At 50.4% G+C, this 23610-nt stretch overlaps 1 protein-coding gene across 3 annotated transcripts in view; it reads right to left on the bottom strand.

Moving 5' to 3' along the window:
- Positions 1 to 23610, bottom strand: part of TSPAN14 (tetraspanin 14) — a 57098-nt gene that overhangs the window by 28378 nt on the left and 5110 nt on the right. For 2 of the 3 annotated variants that reach the window (XM_082611477.1, XM_082611479.1), the window contains exon 2: positions 803 to 900. In XM_082611477.1, the coding sequence (XP_082467603.1) occupies positions 803 to 883 (81 nt within the window). In that variant the 5' untranslated portion in view covers positions 884 to 900. Of the gene's footprint in view, positions 1 to 802; positions 1351 to 23610 lie in introns of those variants that run through there. The other variant, XM_082611478.1, reaches the window with a different exon arrangement.

Genomic DNA, 23610 nt, shown 5'->3' with positions numbered 1-23610 from the left:
TCCTCACCTGTGTCCCCTGTGCCCTGTACTCACTCAGCTCCAGCCACATGGCCTTCTTTTTGCTTCTTGCACATGCCAAATTCATTCCTGCCTCAGGACCTCTGCACATGCTGCTCTCCCTACCTGGAGCTTTCTTCCCAAGACCCCACATAGCTGTGTCTTCACTAGTACTCAGGTCTCAGCCTACAAGCCACCTCTCCTTAGAATGTGCTTCCCAACCACCCTGGCCAAGCGGCTTCACCCTCCCTGCTCTGAGGCTCAGTAGGCTAATACCCTTCTGATTGAACACCAGCACAAGGACAGGGTTTTGCTCGCCTTGTCCACCCTTACCTCCCAGAGCCCAGGACAAGGCCTGGCCCACAGTCCAATGTACACAAAGGACCCGGCAGCTGATGTCTCACTGGGGCATTCCTGGGGTGTGGGTGGAGGGAAACCGACATGCATCTGGGTCAGAGCCCCATCTTCTTGAACCCCCAAGGCTGGGGTAGGGCCCCTTGATCTAGTCTTCAATCACCTTGGCCTTCCCCATCACAGCACCTGACGGTCTACTTTATAATTTATTGGGTTGGCCAAAAAGTTTGTTCTGGTTTTTCCGTTTTGAACGGAACTGGATTTTCCAGTTTTTTGAACAAACTTTTTGGTCAACCCAATACTTGTCACTGGTTTCATGAGGGCAGGACCCTGACTGTCAGCCACCTCACCCGGAGCCTCACGGGGCTCTGGCAAATCAAATGAACATGAAGAAGCGTGATTTACTAATTAAGGACTACGCCAGGGAACATGACCACTCTCATCCACTCACCCAGAAGACGATGTTGTAGCTGAAAAGGAGGTACTTGTACCAGCAGCTGACCTCGGCGTTGGAGTATCTATAATAGTGCATCTTCTGAGAAGCAGGATCTGTGGAGAGAGGAGGAGTGATGAGACAGCAGGTTCAGTTTCGAAACATCTCCCCAAAACCTGCTCCCCAAGGAAAGAGCAAAGGCAAGATACAGACTCAGCCTCCAGAAATCCCCAAATTGTCCCCTGTGCTCTTTTACTAGTCCAGACGTGGGTTTGCTATCAATGGCAGCTACAGGTTAGACAAAAATCAGGTGAAGTCAACTTTCGATAAACAGCCAAAAGAATAAGAGGAGAATTTTTGAAAGAATGGAGAATGGTGATTTTTAAAAAGTGTGCTCTAGGGCTTCCCTGGTGGCGCAGTGGTTGAGAGTCCGCCTGCCGATGCCGGGGACACGGGTTCGTGCCCCGGTCCGGGAAGATCCCACATGCCGCTGAGCGGCTGGGCCCGTGAGCCATGGCCGCTGAGCCTACGCGTCCGGAGCCTGTGCTCCGCAATGGGAGAGGCCACAACAGTGAGAGGCCCGCGTACCACACAAAAAAAAAAAAGTGTGTTCTAAATACCAGGACTTCTGCTGGGAACCTTCCCAAACGTTATCTCATCACCTCTCCATTGGGTTGATTTCCCCACTTCCTGATGGGGAAACAGGAGTTCAGAAAGGTCACGTGACTTGCCCAACAGCAAGACGAAAACAACAGGGCCCAGGATCTAAACCACGGCGGGGGGGTTGGGGGTTCCCCACAGTCCACATTCCTTCCACCCACGGCTACCTGGGGCAGAGCAACCAGGAGTGAGGGAACCACAGGAAGAAATGAGGGCTTGACCACTGAGAGCCGCGGTTGGGAAGAAGAGATGAAAGGGCAGGTCTGGATGTGACTTAACAGTGACCAGTCAGGAAAAGCCATATTCGTTCATCTAACATTTTCTGAGACAACCTCCCAAGCTCACCCTCAAAAGGTAAGGAAGGCAGAGCACCCTGGCCCGGGCAGGGAGATCCTGTGAGCCCACAGCAGCCAGCCTTCACCCCGTTCCCCCTGCCTCTGCCTGACCTCCCACCTACCAGGACCACTGTTTTGGCCTCCTGGGACTGCAGTAAAGCTTGGATTATAGAACACTGAACTGCACAGGGTGAAGGAGGGACCACTCTTTTTTATCTGTGTCCATCCGCCAAAGCCTGCACAAACGAGGGTGCCCTCAAAGGGGAATGAATTCCGAGGGCCTGGCTCACCTTTACTATGTTCCTTTTTGAACCCCAATGGCAACCTAGGTGAACCCTTAACTCCTCCATTATCCCCTGCTGTCAAACAGTGGCTGAATGGTGGGGAAGGAGGCAGGTGCCTGCCTCAAGCTGACCCCCAGGGTGGGATCTAAGGCTCACGGGGAATGCTCCCCCCACCCCCTATTCGCCCCACTCCCCAGGGTGAGGAGAGGAACAAGATGTAACCCAGAGCCTAAGGCAAAAACAAACAAGGCTACTCCGGCAGTGGGGAGACAAACCACCCGCAACTGCCAGCAAGAGACCAGCTTCTGAGCCTTGCTGTGGAGCAACCACGGCAAAATCCCTTCCTGTAAGGTGGCCTCGGTGGCCACTGGTCTGACACGTTCTGAGAAAGTGTTGCCAAGCAGGGACATGAAAACCACATCCTTCTGGAAACGGGTGCTCTGACTGTTCCACCATCCTTCCCCCAGAGCAGAACCAACAGGCAGAGCCTGGACACCACCATCCGCTGGCTCCCCTCCCTCCAGGAGCGATGGGGGCATGGTCAAGGCCCAGCTGGGAGTGCCGGCCTGCCTGGCCTCAAACCCAGCCAGGGAGGGGCAGTGACCCAGCAGCCCCATGCCCACTTCCCCATCCCACCAGCAGAGCAATTCTACAAAACTCCCCTCCAAGAATGCATGTGAACACAACCCCAGGTAATGAGGGACAATACTGGACACAAGGACACACAGGAGGCCTGAACACAGCCTGGGCCACACAGGGTGGCTGCAGGGAGAGGAAAAGGAGCTCTAAGGCAGAGATTCCTTCCTTCAGCAACATGACCTGACCTGGGCAAGCGTCTGCCTCTCAGGGCCTCAGCATCCTCAACTAAAACTAAAAATTTAACGACCGATTCCTAATGTCACTGGTGTTGAGGAGATCAGCCGGCAGCATCAAAATGACTTACTCTAAACACAGATTTCTGGAGATTCTGATAAGCAGGTCTGGGTTGGGGCGAAGAATCTCCAGTTTTGACAAATTCTCCAGGTGATTCCTGCCATACCTAATGGACGAGGTATCAGCTTGGGCACGGAAGGCTGTAGTCCCTCTGGGGATCTTGCAAAGGTGGAAAGACCTTGTCAGCTGTATTTGCAGCACAGAGACTGGGAGTGCAGTAGTGATGGCTCCTGGTAAGCAATTAACTAAAAGTAACCAAAATTCACCCACTTGTGTTTCGCAGATTACAAAACCCCAAAGCACTGGTTTGTCTTCCTAGCTGCAGATGAGTGAATTAATCCACACAGGAAAAAATTTTAATCTAAAACTCAAGTAAGTTTAAGACAGAGAACAGCCAGCTTGGCTGGAAATGACCTATGAGGCAGAAAAATGTTTAAGTGGTAGAAACCCTGTTCTTTTTATGGACAACACAATCCTGCTCCTTGGAAGGCCAAATGCACCTCCCCACCTGTGCATCCTAAAGAAGCCAGAAAGTGGATGGCCATGCCCTCCATGGAACCGGGCCCCAGAGATTGGGGAGGGCTGCTCAGGCATGGTACCTGAATGTTCAGGAATCCAAGAGGGCGCTCCTTGGACATCATTTAACCTAAGCATAGTAAAGAACTCTCCCCAGAGCTCTGAAGCAGTAAACAAAGCCAGGCTCCCTTCTTTCTCCTTGGTCTTGGCTCCACAAAGAAGCCAGCTAATTAGCACTGGTCTGTATGCTTTCCACAGCACTGCAGACTTCTTCATCCCTGCCCACTTGCCCAGGGCCTCTGAAAAACGATGACCCTGAGGTGACACAGGGACTCTCCATGTGGAGATCCCTGGTCTCCTTCAGCTCCAGCCAGGTAAGCAGGAAGAACATGGAAAGGTCACAGGGAGCTCCTTGGCACACAGGCTGCAGAGAGCCTGTGCTCTGGAATGTGGATTCTCTGCAGGGGGGTGCTTTTCTCACCATCTGCTCTCCTCTCCTCCACTGGGCTCCCAGGGTCTCACCCCACAAAGACTCACAACCAGGAAATAATTCTGCTTTCACAGGTGTCGGGGTCCGAACCCACACCCGGAGAATCTCAACAACCGTGACATAAACCCCAAGCCCTCACCCCCTGGTAACTTAAACACTCGGAACTATACTAGCCAGGTCCATGCCAGGGAATGATCAGAAAGAAACACCCTAATCATCCATGAGATTATGTGTCACACTCAGATATGTCCCCTTACATGCCAGCCACACCCCTCCCCCCAAGAGCACTCGCATGAGGACTGTGCCATTTGTGTTGCCAAAATAACCTTATGAGGTCTTGGGGCAGGGTGTCTCAATGACACTTATTTCCCCATTCCAACCCACAGAAGAGGAAACTGTTGACGGGAAACCATTTAGTTTAGTCTTTCTTCACCCACTTGTTTATTCCTCCTCCCCATGGGAAGAGAAGGCACTCAACGAACCAGGAGGTGAGGAGAGTGACCCCAGCCCACACTTCACCTAAGGAGCAGGGAGGAAAGGCTGCCTCTCACTCCTGACCTGCTCGCTCTGTTCTGGGACCAGGAGGTGGAGAAGCAGGTCCTGAACTTCAGCCAGAAGATCCAGGTCTCCACATAGGCAAGTCCCAGAATTTAAATGGAAGGAGGTAAAAGTTAGACCTGTTTGGACCCTAGCCTAAGCCACATCCTCCAACGCAGGGTCTTGGATTTGGGGGGGAATGAAGCCAATGAGCATCTGAGGTCTGGCTTGGCAGCTTCAGAACCTCAATGAAGGAGAAAAGACTGTTGAGTGCTCCCCAGCTACCAGCCTGAGTTGTTACCCAAAATTTACCAAGGACCAAAGAACAGAAGGCGATGAGGACAGCAGCGCTGAAACCAGAACCAGACCCGACCCAAGTTAGCCAAAGTGACTCCAGAGTGACTGTGGTCCCTGACTTCTCACCTTCTTTGGTAACCCTAGTCACGTCAGAGGAAGACAGAACTCAGCCCTCTACCAGCTAACCAATTAACACCAAGACCATTTACCCTAAAATACATACACAGACTAAGAATTTGCCTCCTAACAGAAGATGGATAAACTTTTCACAAATACTAATTACCACCACAATTGAGAAGAATCTCCAAAAGCTATTTTGTGTTTTTTGCATAGAAAACAATTATCAGAAAAATTTAATTCCAAGTCCTCAAACTGTCTCAACTCCAAAAGTTATCAAAACAGAATAAAGTATTTATGTGGCAAATAGGAGGCATGTGTTTGTCAAAACATCAACTTCTTAAAACAAGGGGGAAAGTCAGAATTATTTAAGTGTTGAGGTAGCTCGTTTGCGATCAGAGAGGAACTGAGTAATACACTAAAATCAATCTAAATATTAAAGGCTACATGTACACACACACACACACCAATCTCCTTCACTTTTGAGCCAACAGGAAAAAACAATCAAAAGTACAAAAATATCAATATAAAACAGGTAAGTTTTTTTAAATTCCCATACAATTAAAAGTAACATTAAAATTAAAAAGGAAACACAAATGATAAGCTACCTGCAGCTGCAGCTATTATGACAAAGGGTAAATACTATCTGCAACATATAAAAATTCATACTTTAGTCGATTTACAATGTTGTGTTAGTTTCTGCTGTACAGCAAGGTAATTCAGCTATATATATATTATATATATATATATATATATAATATATATATATATTATATATATACACGTTATTTTCCATTATGGTTTATTGCAGGATATTGAATATAGTTCCCTGTGCTATACACTAAGACCTTGTCGTTTGTCTATTTTTTTTTTTTGAGTACGCGGGCCTCTCACTGCTGTGGCCTCTCCGGCTCTGGAGCACAGGCTCCGGACGCGCAGGCTCAGCGGCCATGGCTCACAGGCCCAGCCGCTCCGCGGCATGTGGGATCCTCCCAGACCGGGTCACGAACCCGCGTCCCCCGCATCGGCAGGAGGACTCTCAACCACTGCGCCACCAGGGAAGCCCTGTTTGTCTATTTTATATATACTAGTTTGTATCTGCTAATCCCGAACTCCTAATTTATCCGTCCCCCACCCCCTTTCCCCTTTGGTGAACATGAGTTTGTTTTCTATGTCAAAAAAAAAAGAAAAAAAAATTCATACTTAACAAAAGATTCTAGTTTTAGACAAATAGACAAAGGATACAGGCGTTATACTGAAATGAAAGGACAATACAATTCATAAATGGAAAATATTCATAGTCACTGGAAATGAAACTTAAAGACAACCCGCAGATAGTGTTTTACACTTTTTAATTTAACAAAATCACCACCACTATTGCTGGCAAGCCACGGTGAGGCTAGTGCATGCATACCTTGCTGGCATGGGAGTAAACTGTTACTAACCCTTTGGTAAGCAATACAGTTACAGACATTCAAATTCAAAAAAAAAAAAAAAAAAAAGTCAGACCCTTAATCCAGTAAACTCATGACTCAGAATTTGCCTCAAGGAAAGAAACCAAAAGAAGAAAAACAATATGAGTTAAGTATGAAATCTAAACATGCTGGTTTGCAATTATGAAACAGTTTGTAAGCATGTGGTCAAAGGTCAAAATGGAAGCTAAAAGCGTGAAAATGGTTTCATGGGTTGGTAGACATACAAGTGATTTTCTAAAAAGGTTTTCATCATCGCACTTACCATTACCACCTTTGTATTAAAAATATAAACTGAGGGTCTTCCCTGGTGGTGCAGTGGTTAAGAATACGCCTGACAATGCAGGGGACACGGGTTCAAGCCCTGGTCCGGGAAGATCCCACATGTCGTGGAGCAACTAAGCCCGTGCGCCACAACTACTGAGCCTGCGCACCACAACTACTGAAGCCCACGCGCCTAGAGCCCATGCTCCGCAACAAGAGAAGCCACCGCAATGAGAAGCCCATGCACTGCAACGATGAGTAGCCCCCACTCACCGCAACTAGAGAAAGCTGGCACGCAGCAACAAAGACCCAACGCAGCCAAAAATAAATAAATAAATAAATTTATAATAAATAAAATTAAAAAAAATAAACGGAGGCCACTGCTGGTGGAGGATGCTGGCCCCCCAAGTATGGTGACCTCTGTAGGCAAAGTAAACAGGGCTCGTCTACTTTGGAATAATATTAACTTGTAAGAGTCCTTCCTCTTCCCTCTCCCTCCCACCGCTTTATTTAATTTAAAAAGTAGCACACGCTCAACTGTAAAATACTTGGACAATTCAGAAGAGCACAAAGGGAACTGGCAATGAGAAGCCACTGACAATGGCTTTCAAATTTTTTACGATGGCCCACAGTAAGAAGCACATTTAACAATCAATCCAGGGCACACACACTTACATGCACCCCTGAGTTTTGTGAAACAGGACTTCCCCTTATCACAGGCCATGTGTTCTAGATTTGCTGTTGCTTTAATTTTTTTCAAAATTGTCCCTGCATGTAATCTACGAATCAGCGACTGTAAAAGCTGTGTTGAGAAAAACAGCAGATCCCAGGTCCCAAGGCCAGGCCTTGCCCTTTCCAGGGACTCCCTCAACTTCTAGCTGGTCTTGATGTTAACTTCCCAAATATCTCTTAGAAATTTCTGTATATGATATGTTTGTCTTACTATTCCCTGGCTTTTCAGTGTTATTTAGGTGTTACCTATCCACTTCCCACCCTGGAAGACAAGGGCATAACTCTCTTCCCTCCTCTACAAACTACCTGTGCCCCAAACACCCCCCCAACCCCTTTCCCATACCTGCACTCCAATTATAGCTAAACTGTAGCGATGGCTAGAGTAATTTTCAGCGTTTACATTATTAGGACCACGAGAGCCATCAGAGTGAGCCATGTAAACCATGATTACTTTTCCTAGACAACTTTTTGTTCTCTGGAGTTAATAATTCTTATTTTTCTGTTTAATTTTCTACGAATTTATTAATATTCAACCCCAAATTCAATGCCAGTTGTCCAAATCTCCTCTCAGTAAGTTCACTCACATAAGATGTCCTATTTCTAGTTCTTCTTCCAGAAGAAACCTCTCCTGGAATCCTCTGAGCGGCTTTAATCTGGACTGGGTCCCAGAACTCCCTTTTGCCTCATTTGGAATACAGCCTACGAGTGAGCCAGTCTTTGTTCACCTTTGTGGAGGAAATCTTTAGGGCAAAAGCAAAGTTTTTCAGACCCTGTATGTCTGAAAACATCTTTATTTTACCTTCATTTCTGAATAAAAGTTTGGCTGTGTATAGAATTCTAGGTTGAGAGTCAATTCCACTGAGAACAATGAAGACATCGCCCTACCTATATTCCAGGGTATTGAGAAGGCTGAAACCACTCAGATTCCTGATCTTTGTATTTAACCTGTTCCTTTCTCTCTGTAAACTTGTAGGATCATCCCTTTCTCCCCAGCACACTGACACTTCAGGGTACTGGTCTATCTTCATCCACTTGGCTCAACATCTGATGAGTCCATACAATATGGAAACCTATATCTTTCTAGGAAATTTTTTTCTGGATGATTTTCCCACTTGCATTTTTCTCTGTTCTCTCCTTCTGCAGCTCCCATATTAATCGATATGGGGACCCGGGCTGATTCCTTAAATTTCTTACCTCTTCTGCTCTATTATCCACCTCTTCATCTTTCTTGTCTATTTTCTGGAATACTCTTTCAATAATAATTCTAATTATTCTAATAATTCTGAGATTTTTGCTCTGCTCTTACTCTTTTTTTTTTTTTTTTTTTTTTTTGCGGTACGCGGGCCTCTCACTGTTGTGACCTCTCCCGTTGCGGAGCACAGGCTCCGGACGCGCAGGCTCAGTGGCCATGGCTCACGGGCCCAGCCGCTCCACGGCATGTGGGATCTTCCCGGACCGGGGCACAAACCCGCGTCCCCTGCATCGGCAGGCGGACGCTCAACCACTGCGCCACCAGGGAAGCCCTGCTCTTACTCTTTTAAACTTTTAATACTTTTTTGTTTTCTAAATGTTCCTTTTGTATAGTATCCTACTCATATTTCATAAATATAATATTTCTCTTATCTCTCTGAGAAAATGTCTAATTTTTTTCAAAATATTCTCTCTAAATAGAATATTTATTTCAAGTTGCCTTTTCCCCCCTACTTGTTTTGCTTCCTTTCATGTTAGGTACTTTCTTCAGGTATTAGCAATCCTTGGTAATCCTCATGACTAAGAATAAATGCCTAAGAACTGACTAGTAGCACTGAGTTCTTGGGCAGGTGAGTTTCTGTGCAGGGAGATCTGGCTGGGCCATCTGCTAAAGATGTCGCCAGCATCTTTAGTTCTTTCCTCTTAGGCCGGTCAGGTTCCCCAGTGAGGTGTCTTTTAATCTCCTGCCTGAAAGCTAAGGGGTTGGCTGTCAGTGTTCTAGAAGCCAAGTGGGATAAAAGGCTGGGGAATGGAGATAGTCTTCATATGAACCTCCAAGAACACCTGGAGTCTCCCAGGCCCTTGGTTTTTCCTTCAGCAGAAGGAATCTCCAATGTCCAGCTAAAGGGAAGAAGCAGTCACCAAGCACCACTGAGAAAGGAAAGGGCTCTAACCACATCAACTGCTTTCAAACAATTCTTATATTTAGCCACCTCTGATGCTCCTCCCCCGCAAACCCCCCTAAAACAATAATATGGTGACACCAACTCCTACATTTCAAACTGAGCCCCTCACCCATCTAATTATTGGTTTGCAAATTTTTTCTTGCTGTTGTTTCCTTTTCCATTCTCCCTGTCCTCGTAGATTGATTGCTTTTTAAAAAATTCCCTTTATCTTAACTTTGGTGGGGTTTTAGGATAAAATAAAATTAGGTGTGTCCACTCAATCCACCATTTTTACACGGATCTCTAGGATGACTTCAACATTTTTTTTTTTTTTTTTTTTTTTTTTTGCGGTACGCGGGCCTCTCACTGCTGTGGCCTCCCCCGTTGCGGAGCACAGGCTCCGGATGCGCAGGCCCAGCGGCCATGGCTCACGGGCCCAGCCGCTCCGCGGCATATGGGATCCTCCCAGACCGGGGCACGAACCCGTATCCCCTGCATCGGCAGGCGGACTCTCAACCACTGCGCCACCAGGGAGGCCCTCAACATTTTTTTAATTGCCATCTTTTTACTGAGCAAAGTAAAAAAACAGGAAGTATAATTTATAACCATATAAAAGAAAGGACAAATGAGATTTTGCAGATGTAATCAAGATGAATAATCAATTTACTTAAAATAGGGAAACTGAGTGGGTCCAGTATAATTACATGAGCCCTTAAAAGCAGAGCTTTCTCCCAGCTGAGGGCAGTAGTCAGAGAGATTCCAAGCGTGAGAAGGATGCAATGCATTGTTGCTGGATCTGAGACAGAGGAGCCACATGAAAGGACCAGAGAGAGGATCCAGGAATTAAGGGTAGCCCTGGTTGATAGCAAGGAAACAGGACCTCAGTTCTACAACAAACAGCAAGGAACTAGGTTCTGCCCCAGAACCTCTTCTGAATGCAGCCTGCCTACCCCTTGATTTGGGCCATGTAAGACCCCTAAGCAAAGAACCCAGCTGAACTATGCTGACCTGGACCATACCATCCACCCATATCCCGAGCTAGAACCCAAGTTATCCTGCTGGCTCCCCGCTGCCTCATTCTCCAGACTCAGCCATTCACCAAGATTCAACCTTTCCACCTGGCCTTCGAGGCTCCCAGTACTTGTACCTGCCCGCAGGCCCATCCCAGGGAAGGGAAGCCATATTCCCAATGGAGCTGGGAACCCTGCTGCACCTCCAAACAGCAAACCTTAGGCCCTGGACTTTCCAGGTCCTCAGTACCCACTGGGTACTGGCCGTAGGAACAGGGAGGCCCAAGGGGAGAAGTCTAGGAGGAGACAGATGACTTTCAAGGGAAATGGGTTCCAGTAGGAGAGATGGTCACAAAGGCAGGCCAGAGTAGGCTGCCTCACTGCCCATGGGAATCACACACAGGAAGGATGTCATGTCTCAGCCCTGGGGCACCGCCACCCTGAGAGGGGAAGGAGGGGTCAGGTCCACGGCTCCCCACTCAGCTCTGACTCACCCTCAGCGTCAGAAGTGTCTAAGTCCTCCCCTAACCCATACCCCTCAGGACCCAACTCCCCACACTCAGAGTCTGCCAGAAACAGTGCAAAGTTGGACATGGTGGCAGCAGCCACTCACAGGGGTCTGGGAGTTCGACTCTTCACTATGGGGAGACACTACAAAGCCAGCCAGGCATTAGGGTGGGCCACCGTCCCTTATCACAGGGTCACAAGCACAGGCCCTGCCACACAGGTGTGGGAGAAGGGAGGTTCCCAGAGTTCAGAGACCCTCAGGCCCTTGACTGCTGGACCTGGGAGAGCCTCCAGGTGGAGGTCCAGGAAAGCCTAGGCCACCAGCTCTGAGCCCCACCAGGCTCTCCAACAGACTTAGGATTCTAAGTGCTGTATGAATTGGCTTCCTGTACGAAACTCTGTTCTTAGCAAACACGGCATTATGAGCTTCCACCACCAAAAACCCACAACCCCAAACCTGCTGAGTGTGAGGAGCACCAAGGGGCCCCTCACTAATCTGGTGAGGAGACATCTGTCTACCTCAGTGCTGTCACCAGGGAAGAAGCTGAGGGAGGGAGGGATGTGGGTCAGAGGAGGGAAGTGGGGAGGTGAGGGCTCAGCGGGAAAAATGCTGGGCCTGGAATGGAGGTCACCTAATCCAGCGATTTTCAAACTTACTATTTTTATTACTTTTCAAGCTACAAGAGCTTTTGTACAAAGAGACTCTGACCCAGAAACCCGGCATGGAGGTGGGCATAGCAAGTCTCTTCAAGTGGCTGGTGGAAAGGGGAGGCTCCATGAGCTACACACTTGAAAATGACCGGCCTGGTCCAGCTGATCCCAAATTCCACAGAACAGGAGAATCACTCAAGGAGCTTTTTCCAAAATGCATGTGGAGACTAGTTTAATAGGACTGTGACAGACCTGGAAATTCACATTTCAAGAGCTGTCCTTCACAGCCGTCAGTTTGAAGGGACCCCCACTGGCCCAATCTGGAACAATGTGAGCGTCAAAATAAACAATAATACTAATGCATTTTAACTCATTGAATAAAGTAAGAATCCATGAGTCCATTCTAATATATATAAATGGATAAATAAACAAGTAGAGGAGAAGGGAAAGTTCTTTACAGCAGAATGATAAATGTAAAATTAATGTAATTAAATCATTGCCACTCAGCAACCACAACAGAAGTAACTGATAATGGGTTTTCAGTCTGTTCAGGCTGTTGTAACAAAACACCACACTGGACAAAATATCACAGACCAGGCAGCTTCTAAAGCACGGATGTTTATTCCTGACAGTTCTGGAGGCTGGGAAGCCCGAGATTAAGGTGCCAGCATGGTCAGGCAAGGGCCTCATCCTGGTTCAAAGCTGGCACCTTTTCACCATATCCTCACAAGATGGAGCAGTAAGGGAGCCCTGTGGGGTCTCTTGTAAGGGCACTAATCCTATTCTTGAGGGCTCCACCTCCATGACCTAAGCACCTCCCAAAGGCCCCACCTCCTAACATCATCAAACCAGGCACTAGAATTTCAATATGTGAACTGGGGCAGGGGATGACACAAAAACATTGGGACTGTAAACAGGTTCTAAAACCAGTTGATCAAAGTTTGATGAGAAAGCAGCATGTTTACATAGTCTCAAAGTATCTCCCCATAGGACACTTACTAATTACAAAGAACATAATGGTAGCTCAGCAGTGGAGAAACCCAGCAGATACTGCCTTAACCAAGTGACCACCACTGTCATCACTAGTAATGAGGCCCTCAAGCCAACATCCGTCCCTCCTGAATGGATACACTGAGGACACACCACAAAATGCATAACCCCAGTCTTATCTTGACGAAAGATCAAAAAACAAACAAAACAAATGAAGGCAGAGTCTACAAAATAACTCACCTCCAGTAAAATGTAGAATTTGTGGCCATTTTCCTTTAAACAAACAAACAAAAAAACATTTGGGCAACAAACAAGCCTGGGGCCCAAACACAGATCTTGAAGATGATTCATCAGGCAGCTTACTCAACTGCTCAGGCAGCACCAGGGTGGTGCCTGCCCACCCAGATGAGGCAGGGCCAGGTCACCCACAGCTGCTGCCCCCCAACCTCTCAAAAGGCTGTGGGGAAAGAGGCCTGGCACCGTCCTGGCCTCCCAGCTGCCCTCCCTCTGCTGCTGCAGGTGAAGCCGCCTGCTCACGTGAGGATGGGGAGCCCTGGCGTCATGGTGTACGGCACCTTGTGCCCAGATAATCACAGCAGGCCTGTTTCTGAAAACCTAAGTGCACACAAAATGTCTACACCCAGAAGCCAGGTGCACACAAGACGTGGTAATCTGGACCCAGTTTACAGCAACATCCTCAGCATGGACAAGAACCCATGAGGCCTATGTGCTGTGACCTCCAGACCTCAGGACCCAGAGGCCTGGACCCTCTGTCCACCCTGAGGTTCCCCACGAAGGGCCTAAGCCAAGGCCAAGGCGCGACTGAAGCCAAGAGCACAGCAATCCACCAGTGCCCTAACTCACTCTGGGAGCCCCTGGGGGAAAGGCTTTTGTTGTGGAGATGAACACCTCAGGACCTGTTTCTACATGTCCTGGCACCCGCTGCGTGCCAGGCACCTAGAATGGGGCTGTGGACACCAAGAACTCGAGTGAGACCCGTGCCCGATGCAGGGGGCTCAGGACACGCTTCCCTCTGCTAAATGCAGTCAGGCAGGGGCAGGAGGGCAGGATGGGGCCCAGGAAGGAAGGAAGGAGGAGGCGGGAAGCTGGTCAGGAAATGTTCCCCACAGCAGTGGGTTTAACCGCTACAACCCAGCATGGTGGCAGCCAACAGTCTCAACAGAGCCCCAGTGTGGCCCCAGCTCTGGGCCGAGCCCTGAGGATGGCACCAAGACCCCACCAGTGTGGCTGCCCTTGCAGGGCTGACACAGTTGTGGTAGGGGCCACTCCTAACAGCCGCAAACGTACTGAGTGACAAGTGGGCCTGCTTTCCGAGAGAAGTAAACTCTGCTCCAATAGCTGAGTCCTGGGCAGCCCTTAGGGGAGCTGCTCCGGTGCGAGGATGTGACCTGACCGTCTAATGTAGGTGGGAAATGTTCTCTTTGCAGGGGTTGCCCTACCCCCACCCTCCTCTGCCCCAACACAAAGAAGCTATATAGGAGAACTTAGAATTACACACATTTACTCCTTTTCCTCCATTTCTCCATGCCTGAAAGGCATAAAATACTGTGGCTCTAAGATAGTCAAAATCTTTGTATCCAAAATTGCACAGTTCACCACAATATACTGTATTGTAAGACAACCAACCAACCCACTTCACCCCGAGGTCAGCATTGGGAGCACCCCCTAATCCTGCCCTGGGCAGACAGGGGCTCACCAGGCCAGGGCAGAGCCTGGCTCCTGGCCTCCGAGCAAGGCAAACAGCCTGGGGTCAGGCTCACAGAGGGTCGAAAGCAAAAGGTGAAGGCTGCTGGAGAAAAATAAATAAATATAACAAAGTGCGTTGAAAATGTAAAAGAGAGGAGGAATAAGAGGGGTGGGGGGGGGAGAAGCAGATTTTTTTAAAATGCAAATCAATGGTGGAACTCTACTGAAAAAAGCTGAGAAGAATCCACAAAGAGTTAGAAGATTAGCAGCTTAGTCCCTAAAACAGTCCCGGAAAGCCAGGGGCATCCCCAGGCCTGGGGGCCCAAGCTCACACCCACAAGCCCTCCACCCACCTCAACCAGAATGCAGGGGGAGGGCAGGCAATCCTAGGGAAATCAGGAGAGTCATCACAAATATTTTTCCGCTAAAAAAAATTAATTTACAATCCCTTTTCTGGACTATTTATTTGAACTTCAACGTCTACCAAAACATCTTTATATATGGAATGCTTTGTGTTTCTACAAAAAGCAAACAACATTTACAACCTGATTTTGATCTCCTGTCGCCCAGCTGGACGGATGGGGCGGGGCAAGTGGCACCAGATGGCCGAGGGAGGCTCTGCACCCCCTTTCACAAAAGAGGGCTCCAATGACCTCCTCGGCTCAGTGCCCCAAAGTTGACCTCGCCAGCAGGCTTCAGGGAGCCAGCTGCCCGCCAAGGCTGCTTCCACGGTCCCCAGACCCACCTCCCAGACACCGCCAGCGCCCAGGGCTACCTGCTGCGAACTGCGCGCCCGAGGGGGTGGGAGCCACGGAGCCGGAGCTCGCAGAGCCCTTTAAAGTCGGCAGCTTTAAGGGGGGCAAGAGGGTGAAGACAGCAAAACCACAAAAGAGACAGAAGAAGGTGCGAGAGTCTCAGGGTGGGGCAGGGCGGGACGAGGTGTCTGAGCCAGTGCTTTTCAAACTTGAAAGCGCATGAAATCACCTGGGAATCTTGTTAAAAGCAGATTCTGCGTCAGCTGCTGTGGGGCAAGTCTGCGGTGGTACAGGTTCCCAGGTGTTGCCAGTGCTGCCCAGTGACAGGCCTGTGGGCACTACTCTGAGCAGTGAGGGTGTAAGAGGCCCAAGAGAAAAGCAGTAACACTGATGGAGGGAAAGGACCTTTAAGGCAAGTCATGGGGGGAAGCCCACCCACCCAATCATGCATCCACTGACAGGGATGCAATCAACTCTCTCGGAGGAATGCTTTAACTGTGGAATCGGCTCAGTATTTTAGTGCATCCCACTGGATCCTCACAGGTTATTTTTATTCCCATTTCACAGCTGTGGAAGCTACTCTAACCAAATGTTTATCAAAGCTGGACTCCCTGCCCCTTGGATATCTTCCAAGACCACAGACCTCCTGTGACGCAGGGCAGAAACACACAGCCCAGAACAGTGACAAGGCTGATCCCAGCCCAGCAGACAATGGGAGGAAAGCCATGGGGCACAGGAGGCCTCCCAGGGGGTGGAGGCTGGGTAGGGAAAGGCAGATAAAGGGCCAGAAACCCGTTTTTGCCTCCTGGAATTTTTAACAAAATAAAGACAAAATGTAAATCTAGCCGCCACCCCCAGGACCAAATTGGATATTTAAGTACAGATGGTATCTCTGTCTTATAGGTTTTGTTTTTACTTTTAACAGCCTGGCCTCACTTTGGTGGGAGGTAAAATAAAGAGCTTTCTTTCCATCCCCAGAGGTTCACCAAAGAGGGAATGTGGTATTTCCAAGAAAAGGGTCAATGCCATTGTCTGAGGCAGGACTATTTATCAGTGGGCTCCTTGGTGCCACACTCAGCCCCTGAGGACTGGCCGTGTGCTTTTGGGCTCAGGATGGTTGGGTTTCACCACCACCAGCCCCTCAAGAACCTGAGGAAGAAATGCCCCAGGGAAGAGATGCCCTCCGTTAACCCCATCTGATGACATTTCCTCCAAAAATGTACCCTGAGTTGGTGAGAGGGACTCAGTGTAGCGACCAAGCATTTTGGACTTAGATTCATAGAACTCAGAGTCACGGCTCAAAAACGTCCAAAGTTCATCTGAGCAACCCTTCCATTTTCCAGAGACCTACGCCCATGGAAATGAATCGCCAAGGTCACCCAGAGGGCCAGTCCCACAGCTGGGACCCAACCTCAGGCTTCTCCTTACTTCCCTGCGCTTTTCCGGAGCAGCGTGTTGCCTCAGTCATGACCTTTCCCACACTTGTTTGGGCCCAACTACCCTAAAAGCTGCATCTGTATTTCAATGCATATGACAACAAACTTAGCTATTTTTGCTGAGTCTTGTACAACATTTGCTGAAAGAAGGGTGCTCCAAGGGGCAACCCTGTCCAGGGCTGGGACTTGCTTCCTAATTTGCGGGGTTGGCTGATAAGAGTCAGATAAGACAGCCAGGCTGATCTCAAGACGGATGGGTTTTGAAAAGATAAAAAAAAAAAAATGCTAAACACAAAAAAAAGTAGTGAGAGCTCCAGAGTTCTCATACCAAACAACTCTTATGTCAAAGGCAGGGGGACTACATTTCAGATTCCGGCTGCGGTTTAGAAAGCTGGAGATGTATGAGTTGGGGCGGGCACACTTCCAGAAAGAGATGCCAGAGAGTAACCCTCAGCTTGGCCTGTGACCTCACACTGGGTGAAATCAGACCCCCAGGAGGAAGCTCATTTTGCCCACCAAAAACTGGGGATGAGAGACATTCAGATGCAAAGGGGCAGGGGATGGATGGTTCCCCTCAGTTGGAGAAAAATTCCCACAACCACAGAGACCAAAAAAAAAAACCTACTGTTTTCTCAACTACCCCTGCCACTAAATGCTAAGAGCTCTTCCTACACGACTCTTTCATGGAGAAGGACCAGGAGGTAAAGGGATCAAAATTTACGCTTGGGAGTGACTTTTTCTGCCAAAGACCAGGAGGCTGGTGCTCCCAAAGGCATCCATGAACTCGCCCTCCCCCCCATCTTTCTCCCTCTCACACACCCTCAGTGGCACAAACAGGCAAGCCCTCTCTCTGTCCCCACTGTACAAGTCAGCATCACTGTGATCCAATAAGATGCAAGACCCTCTTTAAACAAACAGAAATCTCAGCACCACCGGGGAGCTGGGGGTACAGCTGGGGGAAGTGACGGTATAGCCGGCAGACTGCACACCATCAGCTCCGTGGGAAGATTCATGTCGTGAGGGCTTCCGCTGGGGCTGTGCGCCCGATGCCTGCTGCCTGCCCTGCCTGCCGCCTCCTGCCTGAGATTCAAGAGCCCGGAGATGGCAGAACAAAGGAAAATGGCCGTGGCTCAGGCAGCGGGGTTGGTGGGGGGGCGGGGGCTGCAGGCCGGCCTGCCGGCAAGCAGGCTTTTCTACAGCTGAGTGCTCCAGCGAGGCACAGGGGACACCGGGCTGAGCGCCGAGGTACAAAGGAAGATGGGGGCCTCAAGACTGACAGCTACCCAGGCACACGCCTGGCCCCCACCCAAGGGTGCAGCTGGGCCGGGAGAGCTCAGGCAGACACCATTCCCAGAGGCAGCGGGCAGGTGGCTGATAAGACAGGCACTGGGCACCCCTGCTCCTTGCCCAGCTGCTCAGAGCTCTGACACCCAGGGGGGTTCCAGGCACAGCTAGGGGGCTTGAGGGGGGGAAGGAGAATCTTGACAGAGGTACCCACAAAGGGCAGGGTCCCTCCAGATCTCCAGGGATGGGGAGCGCTGGGAGAGGGCAGGGTTGGGCTAGGCAGCTCACCCAACATCAGAGAACATGAGTGGGGCCCTGGAGTGGCTAAGATCTGTTCACTAAATGACTTCTATTAGCATAATGGGCTCCCGCTACCAGCAACAGTGGAGGCACTGGCCACCCCCTCTCCTCCTCCCCTCCCCCCAAAATAATTCACAATGGGAGGCAGCTGGAAACCAGGGCAGAGCCCATGAATAGCTCCACTGTCAGTTCCCAGGCGCCACCTCCTCAGCCCCACAGGTCAGCCCTAGCTGCCACCCGGCCACAACAGAAACTTCTGTGCTGCCAAGCTCCAAGCCCCTTACAACAGAGCGGTGGGCATGGGAAGCTGTGGACTTCTCACAGGGGCGGCATGTAAGGGCAATGGTGGGAGAGACAGGGCAGGGACGCAGGCCTCGAACTCACCAGGTCAGGGTCATATCGGGCACCTTTCTTTTTAGGGGGGCTATCTGCCAGCCAGCCCTAAAATCTCCCCGCTTCCTGCCCTGCCCTTTACAGGCATGGGGTGGCCTGAGCCAGATAGGGGAAGATTATGGTCCTTTCCGGGGTACACGATGGCCACAAGGATGGGGAAACAGCCAGAGCACTCCCAGGACTCCCAGAAGGATCCCAGTAGATGGCTCCAATGTAAGCCCTCTCTCACATCCCTGCCTCCCTGCCCCAACACATCCCAGGAAGAAAACCTCATCTGCCCTCACCCCATGCTTCTGCTCTGCAAGGAAGCCGCCTGCTCAAAACAGAAAAACCCATCTATTATTTACACCAGGTGCCTTGTACACAGGCTTTTAAAATCACAGGGTGGCAGTCAGGCCCAGAGCAGCCTGAAGCGGTACAAAGCCAGGCAGAGCCTCTGGGCAGGCAGGAGATGGGGGAATCCCAGAGCTGCGGAAGGTCCAGTGGAGCCTGGACAAGAGGCCTCACACCAACCCCTGAAACCCAGGGAGAACCTGCTCTTCTAAAAGCTGATCCCCAATTCCTTGTTTGTTTCTCAGCCAGGATGCCGGACCTCACACCTGGCCCAATTCCTGCAAACTCCTGGGGCCGCTCAAGCCCACATACGAAAAGCCTCCCCACTCCCCACCTCCCCAGAACCTCCCTAGACCCTATCCGGCTCTGACTGCCTCTTCACACTCTTACATCACACTTTTGGGTGCACAGGCAGGCCCACAGGGCACAGCCAAGGGCTGCAAACACCAGGTGCCCTGGAAGCAGGCTGACCTGAGCTGAAACAGACAGACTACGGCGGGAACTGGCACCAGCGCTGCAGCCCCTCCAGCTCTAGGCTCTGACTGCAGAAACACAAGATCCCTTCAAAAGAAGAACTCAGAAACGATCACGCTCCCTCTTGGAATCAAAACAGCGTGTTTCTTTTCTTGTCAAGCACCCCATGCCTGGATTCCCCGTCTAGTCATCTCTACGACAGACCTCTGAGCATGTACATGTGAGGCATTCCTGCAGCTTGGCTTGTAGGAACCAAACACTGAAAGCAACCCCAATGTCCATCCATGGGGGGCTGATAAAGTGAATCATGGTTGACCACACAGAGGAATAACATGCCGCCGTTAAAAAGAATGGCCTGAACTGCGTGTGCTGAAATGGAACAATCCCAAGATAAACTTTAGGGTAGAAATCAGAACACCCTAAGTAGTGTACGGCATGGTGATAAACAAGAGGAGGCCAGAGACGCTTCACTAGACACCCGACATCTGGTGACGGTGACAGGGCCTCAGGGGAGCAGAACTGAAGGGGTCAGGGGTGGAAATATTAATTTTCACTATATATTTTTATGTATCTTTCACCACATATCTTTTTAAAGAAAAAAGTTAAAACTAAATTGACATTTAAAATCCCTAAAGTTCGTGGCACAAAAAATTTGGCTTGTAGCTCTGCAGGCAGTTTCTGGCATCTCCCTAGAACAAGAAGAAGGGGGGAAAAAGGGGAAGAGAGTGCCAGCCTCTGGAATAAAGACAGACTTACCAACTTGGAGAGTTCCCTGCTCACAACTCCTCTCCAAGTCCCAAAATAGAAAGCCTTCCTAGGAAGACCAAGAGCAGATTTTGACCAAGGCAGAAGGGAAACCTAAGTTATTCCATACAAAGGACCATCTGTAGCCAGGTCCACTCGGTCCATGATGAGACTGTAAGACCCCCAGGTTCTGGGGGCACTGAGCCGCAGGCATCCCAGGCCTCAGCATGGACACTTCTCGGGGCCCTCCCCAGTCATCAGTGAGGCTCAAGGTCCTAGTGTTACAAACTCATCTCAATTTTAGCAGCTGAAGAAAGCTATTTCAACAGATTTCTAGGCCTGGCCCAACTCCAAGAACAGGCTAAAAACAGTTTCTCCAAAATCCCAGCTCTAAACTCCAACCCCTTAACCACTAAACTCCCTGTACCTTTCAGGAAATGCAAGCTGCAAAATGGAGCTGTGAGATGGGTTTGCACATTTGTTGCTTACTAAAGGAATACGTACATGTTGTTTAAAAGCCTACTTTAACTGACAGGTCAATAAATACTCTGCACTCAGAAGCACTGATGTATTTCCTCCAAGTGATTTTCCCCCTAAGGAGCAATATACTAACCATCCCAGTCTCTCTCCTGCTTCTGAGGGGTATGACACAATGCCTATTAGAACCAGGACTGGCCAGACCATTTGGGTGAGACCACTCGGCGGGCGGGGAGTGGTTCCTGGATGGAGCTCTCTCTACCTAGCAGAAGTTCCCTGCCCCACCTCGCAGCCCACCACAAAGATCTCCTAATGACTTGCAGACCGCCCAGACCACAGAGAAAGGTGGCTGGAAAGAGGGAAGATGTTAAGTTTGGCTCCCCTATCCTATTAGAGGCTTTCTGATGAGTGTTCAATGTTCGACAAGCAGCCCCCAAATTAAGGAGCACGAATGAGACTCCACAACAAGTAGAATCACGCAGGAGCCCTCAGACCTCAGCTGCTGGAAGACAAGTTCCTGGGCCCGGCCCTCAGCACCTCTGGTGCAGAATCCTACAACCCTCCATCAGCCCAAGGCCTCTCTGACTGCCTTTCTGCATGGGCGGGCAGTGCCCTACACCCAGGTAGGCACTGACCCTCAACACACTGAATCCTGCAGCCCCCCCGGGCTGGCACTTGCCCCACCTCCCCGCATCTGTCTTCCCACAGAGAGAGCTTCAGGAATCCCTAGCCCAGAGGGGCCCCAGACAGGCCTGCCCATCCCATCCCTCCACCAGGGCACACACCACTCGCACCTCCCTGCTCCCTCGGGAATGAATGAATACCCCATGGCCACCACCGGCTCTTTTGTTGACAGGCCCCCTTGTCCATGTTTATATCATTACTTGTATTTCACAGGAAGCAGCTAGGACAACAGGAGACGATGACAGTGGAGGTAGGATGGCTGCACAGAGCCACTGTCCCCTGCAGGGGTGGAAGCCAGCCTTCAGGAAGGGGGGAAGGCCCGAACCCGCAGCCAGCAGAACCCACAGCCAGCAGATTTTCTGCAAACACCCTTTTTTCTCACAACAGCGGGGGGTCTGGTTCCTAACAAGCCGACTGTCGAGACAGGAGCACCCCCAGGAGTAGCAGACACACCCAACAGGGTCATCTGTGCAGGGTGTGACCAAACAGACAAGAGGGGCAGAGAAAACCAGGAGGATCGGAAGGCCTTGGGCAGCGGAAGGAAGCAGCGGGGGATCAGGCCAGAAGGCCCCTGGAGCGGCACTGCGGGGCGGGGAGGGAGGGGATCACCCACTGCACCTCCCTTGGCCCAGCTCAGGCAGATTAGACAGTCGGGTCCCAGGCCTGTGGGAGAGGGAGATCCATAAAGTTGTCAGACTGGTTTGCCCAGGATGCAGAGAACAGGAAACACAAGGTACACAGGCCAAGGAAAGAGGGTCAAGTAGGGAGGGTTGTCCAGCGTCAAATGGCTGTTATCTGGCTCCCAACAGATCTGGCAACAAGGGCAGCCAGCACTGGCCTGGGGGCGGGGGGTGGGGGCACAGGGAACCAAGGCATACTTCTCCATACTGTTTCCTGGATGCAGAGGGCGGTCCAGGGGCCAAGAGTGAAGGAGCCAGGGGCCAAGGAGCCAGTAGATGCTGAAAAGGAAAGGACTATGTTTCTGGAAACAAGGGACTGACGCCCACAAAGAGGGGCACCACTCCTGAGCGACAAGTGAGTGGTGATGAGCTCAGCCTAGTGCCTCCTACACTGACCGTCTCTTTTTGACCAAACTAGTCAGGATCCTCTGAGCCCTCTGCCCCGTGAGGCCCAAACCCGGGCTTCTGTCTCTGTCCTTGTAGAGTCCAGTTTTAGCAGGAATCCCGCTAAGGCAGTTTAGCCAGGATCTCCCACCCTCCATAGCTGATCACCTTCCACATCTGACCAAATTCCTCATCCTCCCCGTGTAGCACCCGCCACATGACACCTGATCACCCTAGCCTGCCTTCAGCAAGAACTGTCAGGTCAGTTAGCGAAGAATTACCCTACCCTCCTATAAATTCACCATCCACCCACCCACCCACCTCTGCTCCCTTGTAACACTAGGGGTTGAGCCCAATCTCTCTCCCCCACTGCAAAACCCCATCCCCCATTGTTGTAGTCCTTATACCTATCACGACACTCCTGAATAAAGCGTGCCTTACGGCTTTCACGAGTGTCAGAATAATTTTTTTTAAACAATATGGAGCTCCAAGTCTTCCTGGACCCCTCACCCACAGTGTGAGAACCGCTGGGGCTGGGGCTGGCCTCCCCGACCAAGCCCTGGGAGACAGACCGTGTCTGTCTGGCCCAGGGGTGAAGGGCTGAAACCAGACAGCCAAAGCTGCAGGGTAGCCGGACATTAGGGAGGTCATCTGGAGAGGAAACAGTGTCTCTTCGTGGCAACGGTCACTCAGTGGGCAACCAGGGCCTTTCCTTGGAGCAGCTGGTGGCAGCAGCCAGAAACCTGGAAAGAGCAGGGACCTGAGCAAGCTGAGTGGGCACCCCAGACTGGGGATCGAAACACTCCAAAAGCTGAGAGTCACACATGGCCTGAACTGCTGCAGTGGGTGTGTCGGGCCCAGTCGCCCATCCCTGGGAGGCCAAATCTGAAGCTGGGGCGGCCATATCCCTTATTTCCACCTGCCACTTTCCAACAAGTCCGGGTATCCCATGGTGCCCTGATGGGCTTCTGATGCATCAGCACAGACCCTGCCTTGGAACTGTGTGTCCTGGGATATGCTGCTGCCCTCGACCCTCCCAGGCTCACCACTCAGACTTCAGGGTGTGGAAGAAAGAGATACAGGGGACACCCATTTAATTCCAGCTGCTACGACAAATTCCTCAAAGCCGCTTTTTTTTTTTTTTTTTTAATGCTTCCTGAGCCCTGCAGAATAGACTGGCACAGGCCCCAGCAGCTAGTACAGGTAAACAGGGAAAACACAGAGAGGGGGTTCATCGAACCGCTC

This window comes from Mesoplodon mirus (assembly GCF_964341445.2).
Source record: "Mesoplodon mirus genome assembly, chromosome: 2".
Lineage (NCBI taxonomy): Eukaryota > Metazoa > Chordata > Mammalia > Artiodactyla > Ziphiidae > Mesoplodon > Mesoplodon mirus.
Note: the sequence above shows the minus strand (reverse complement) of the source record. Positions and strands in the feature narration are given on the sequence as shown.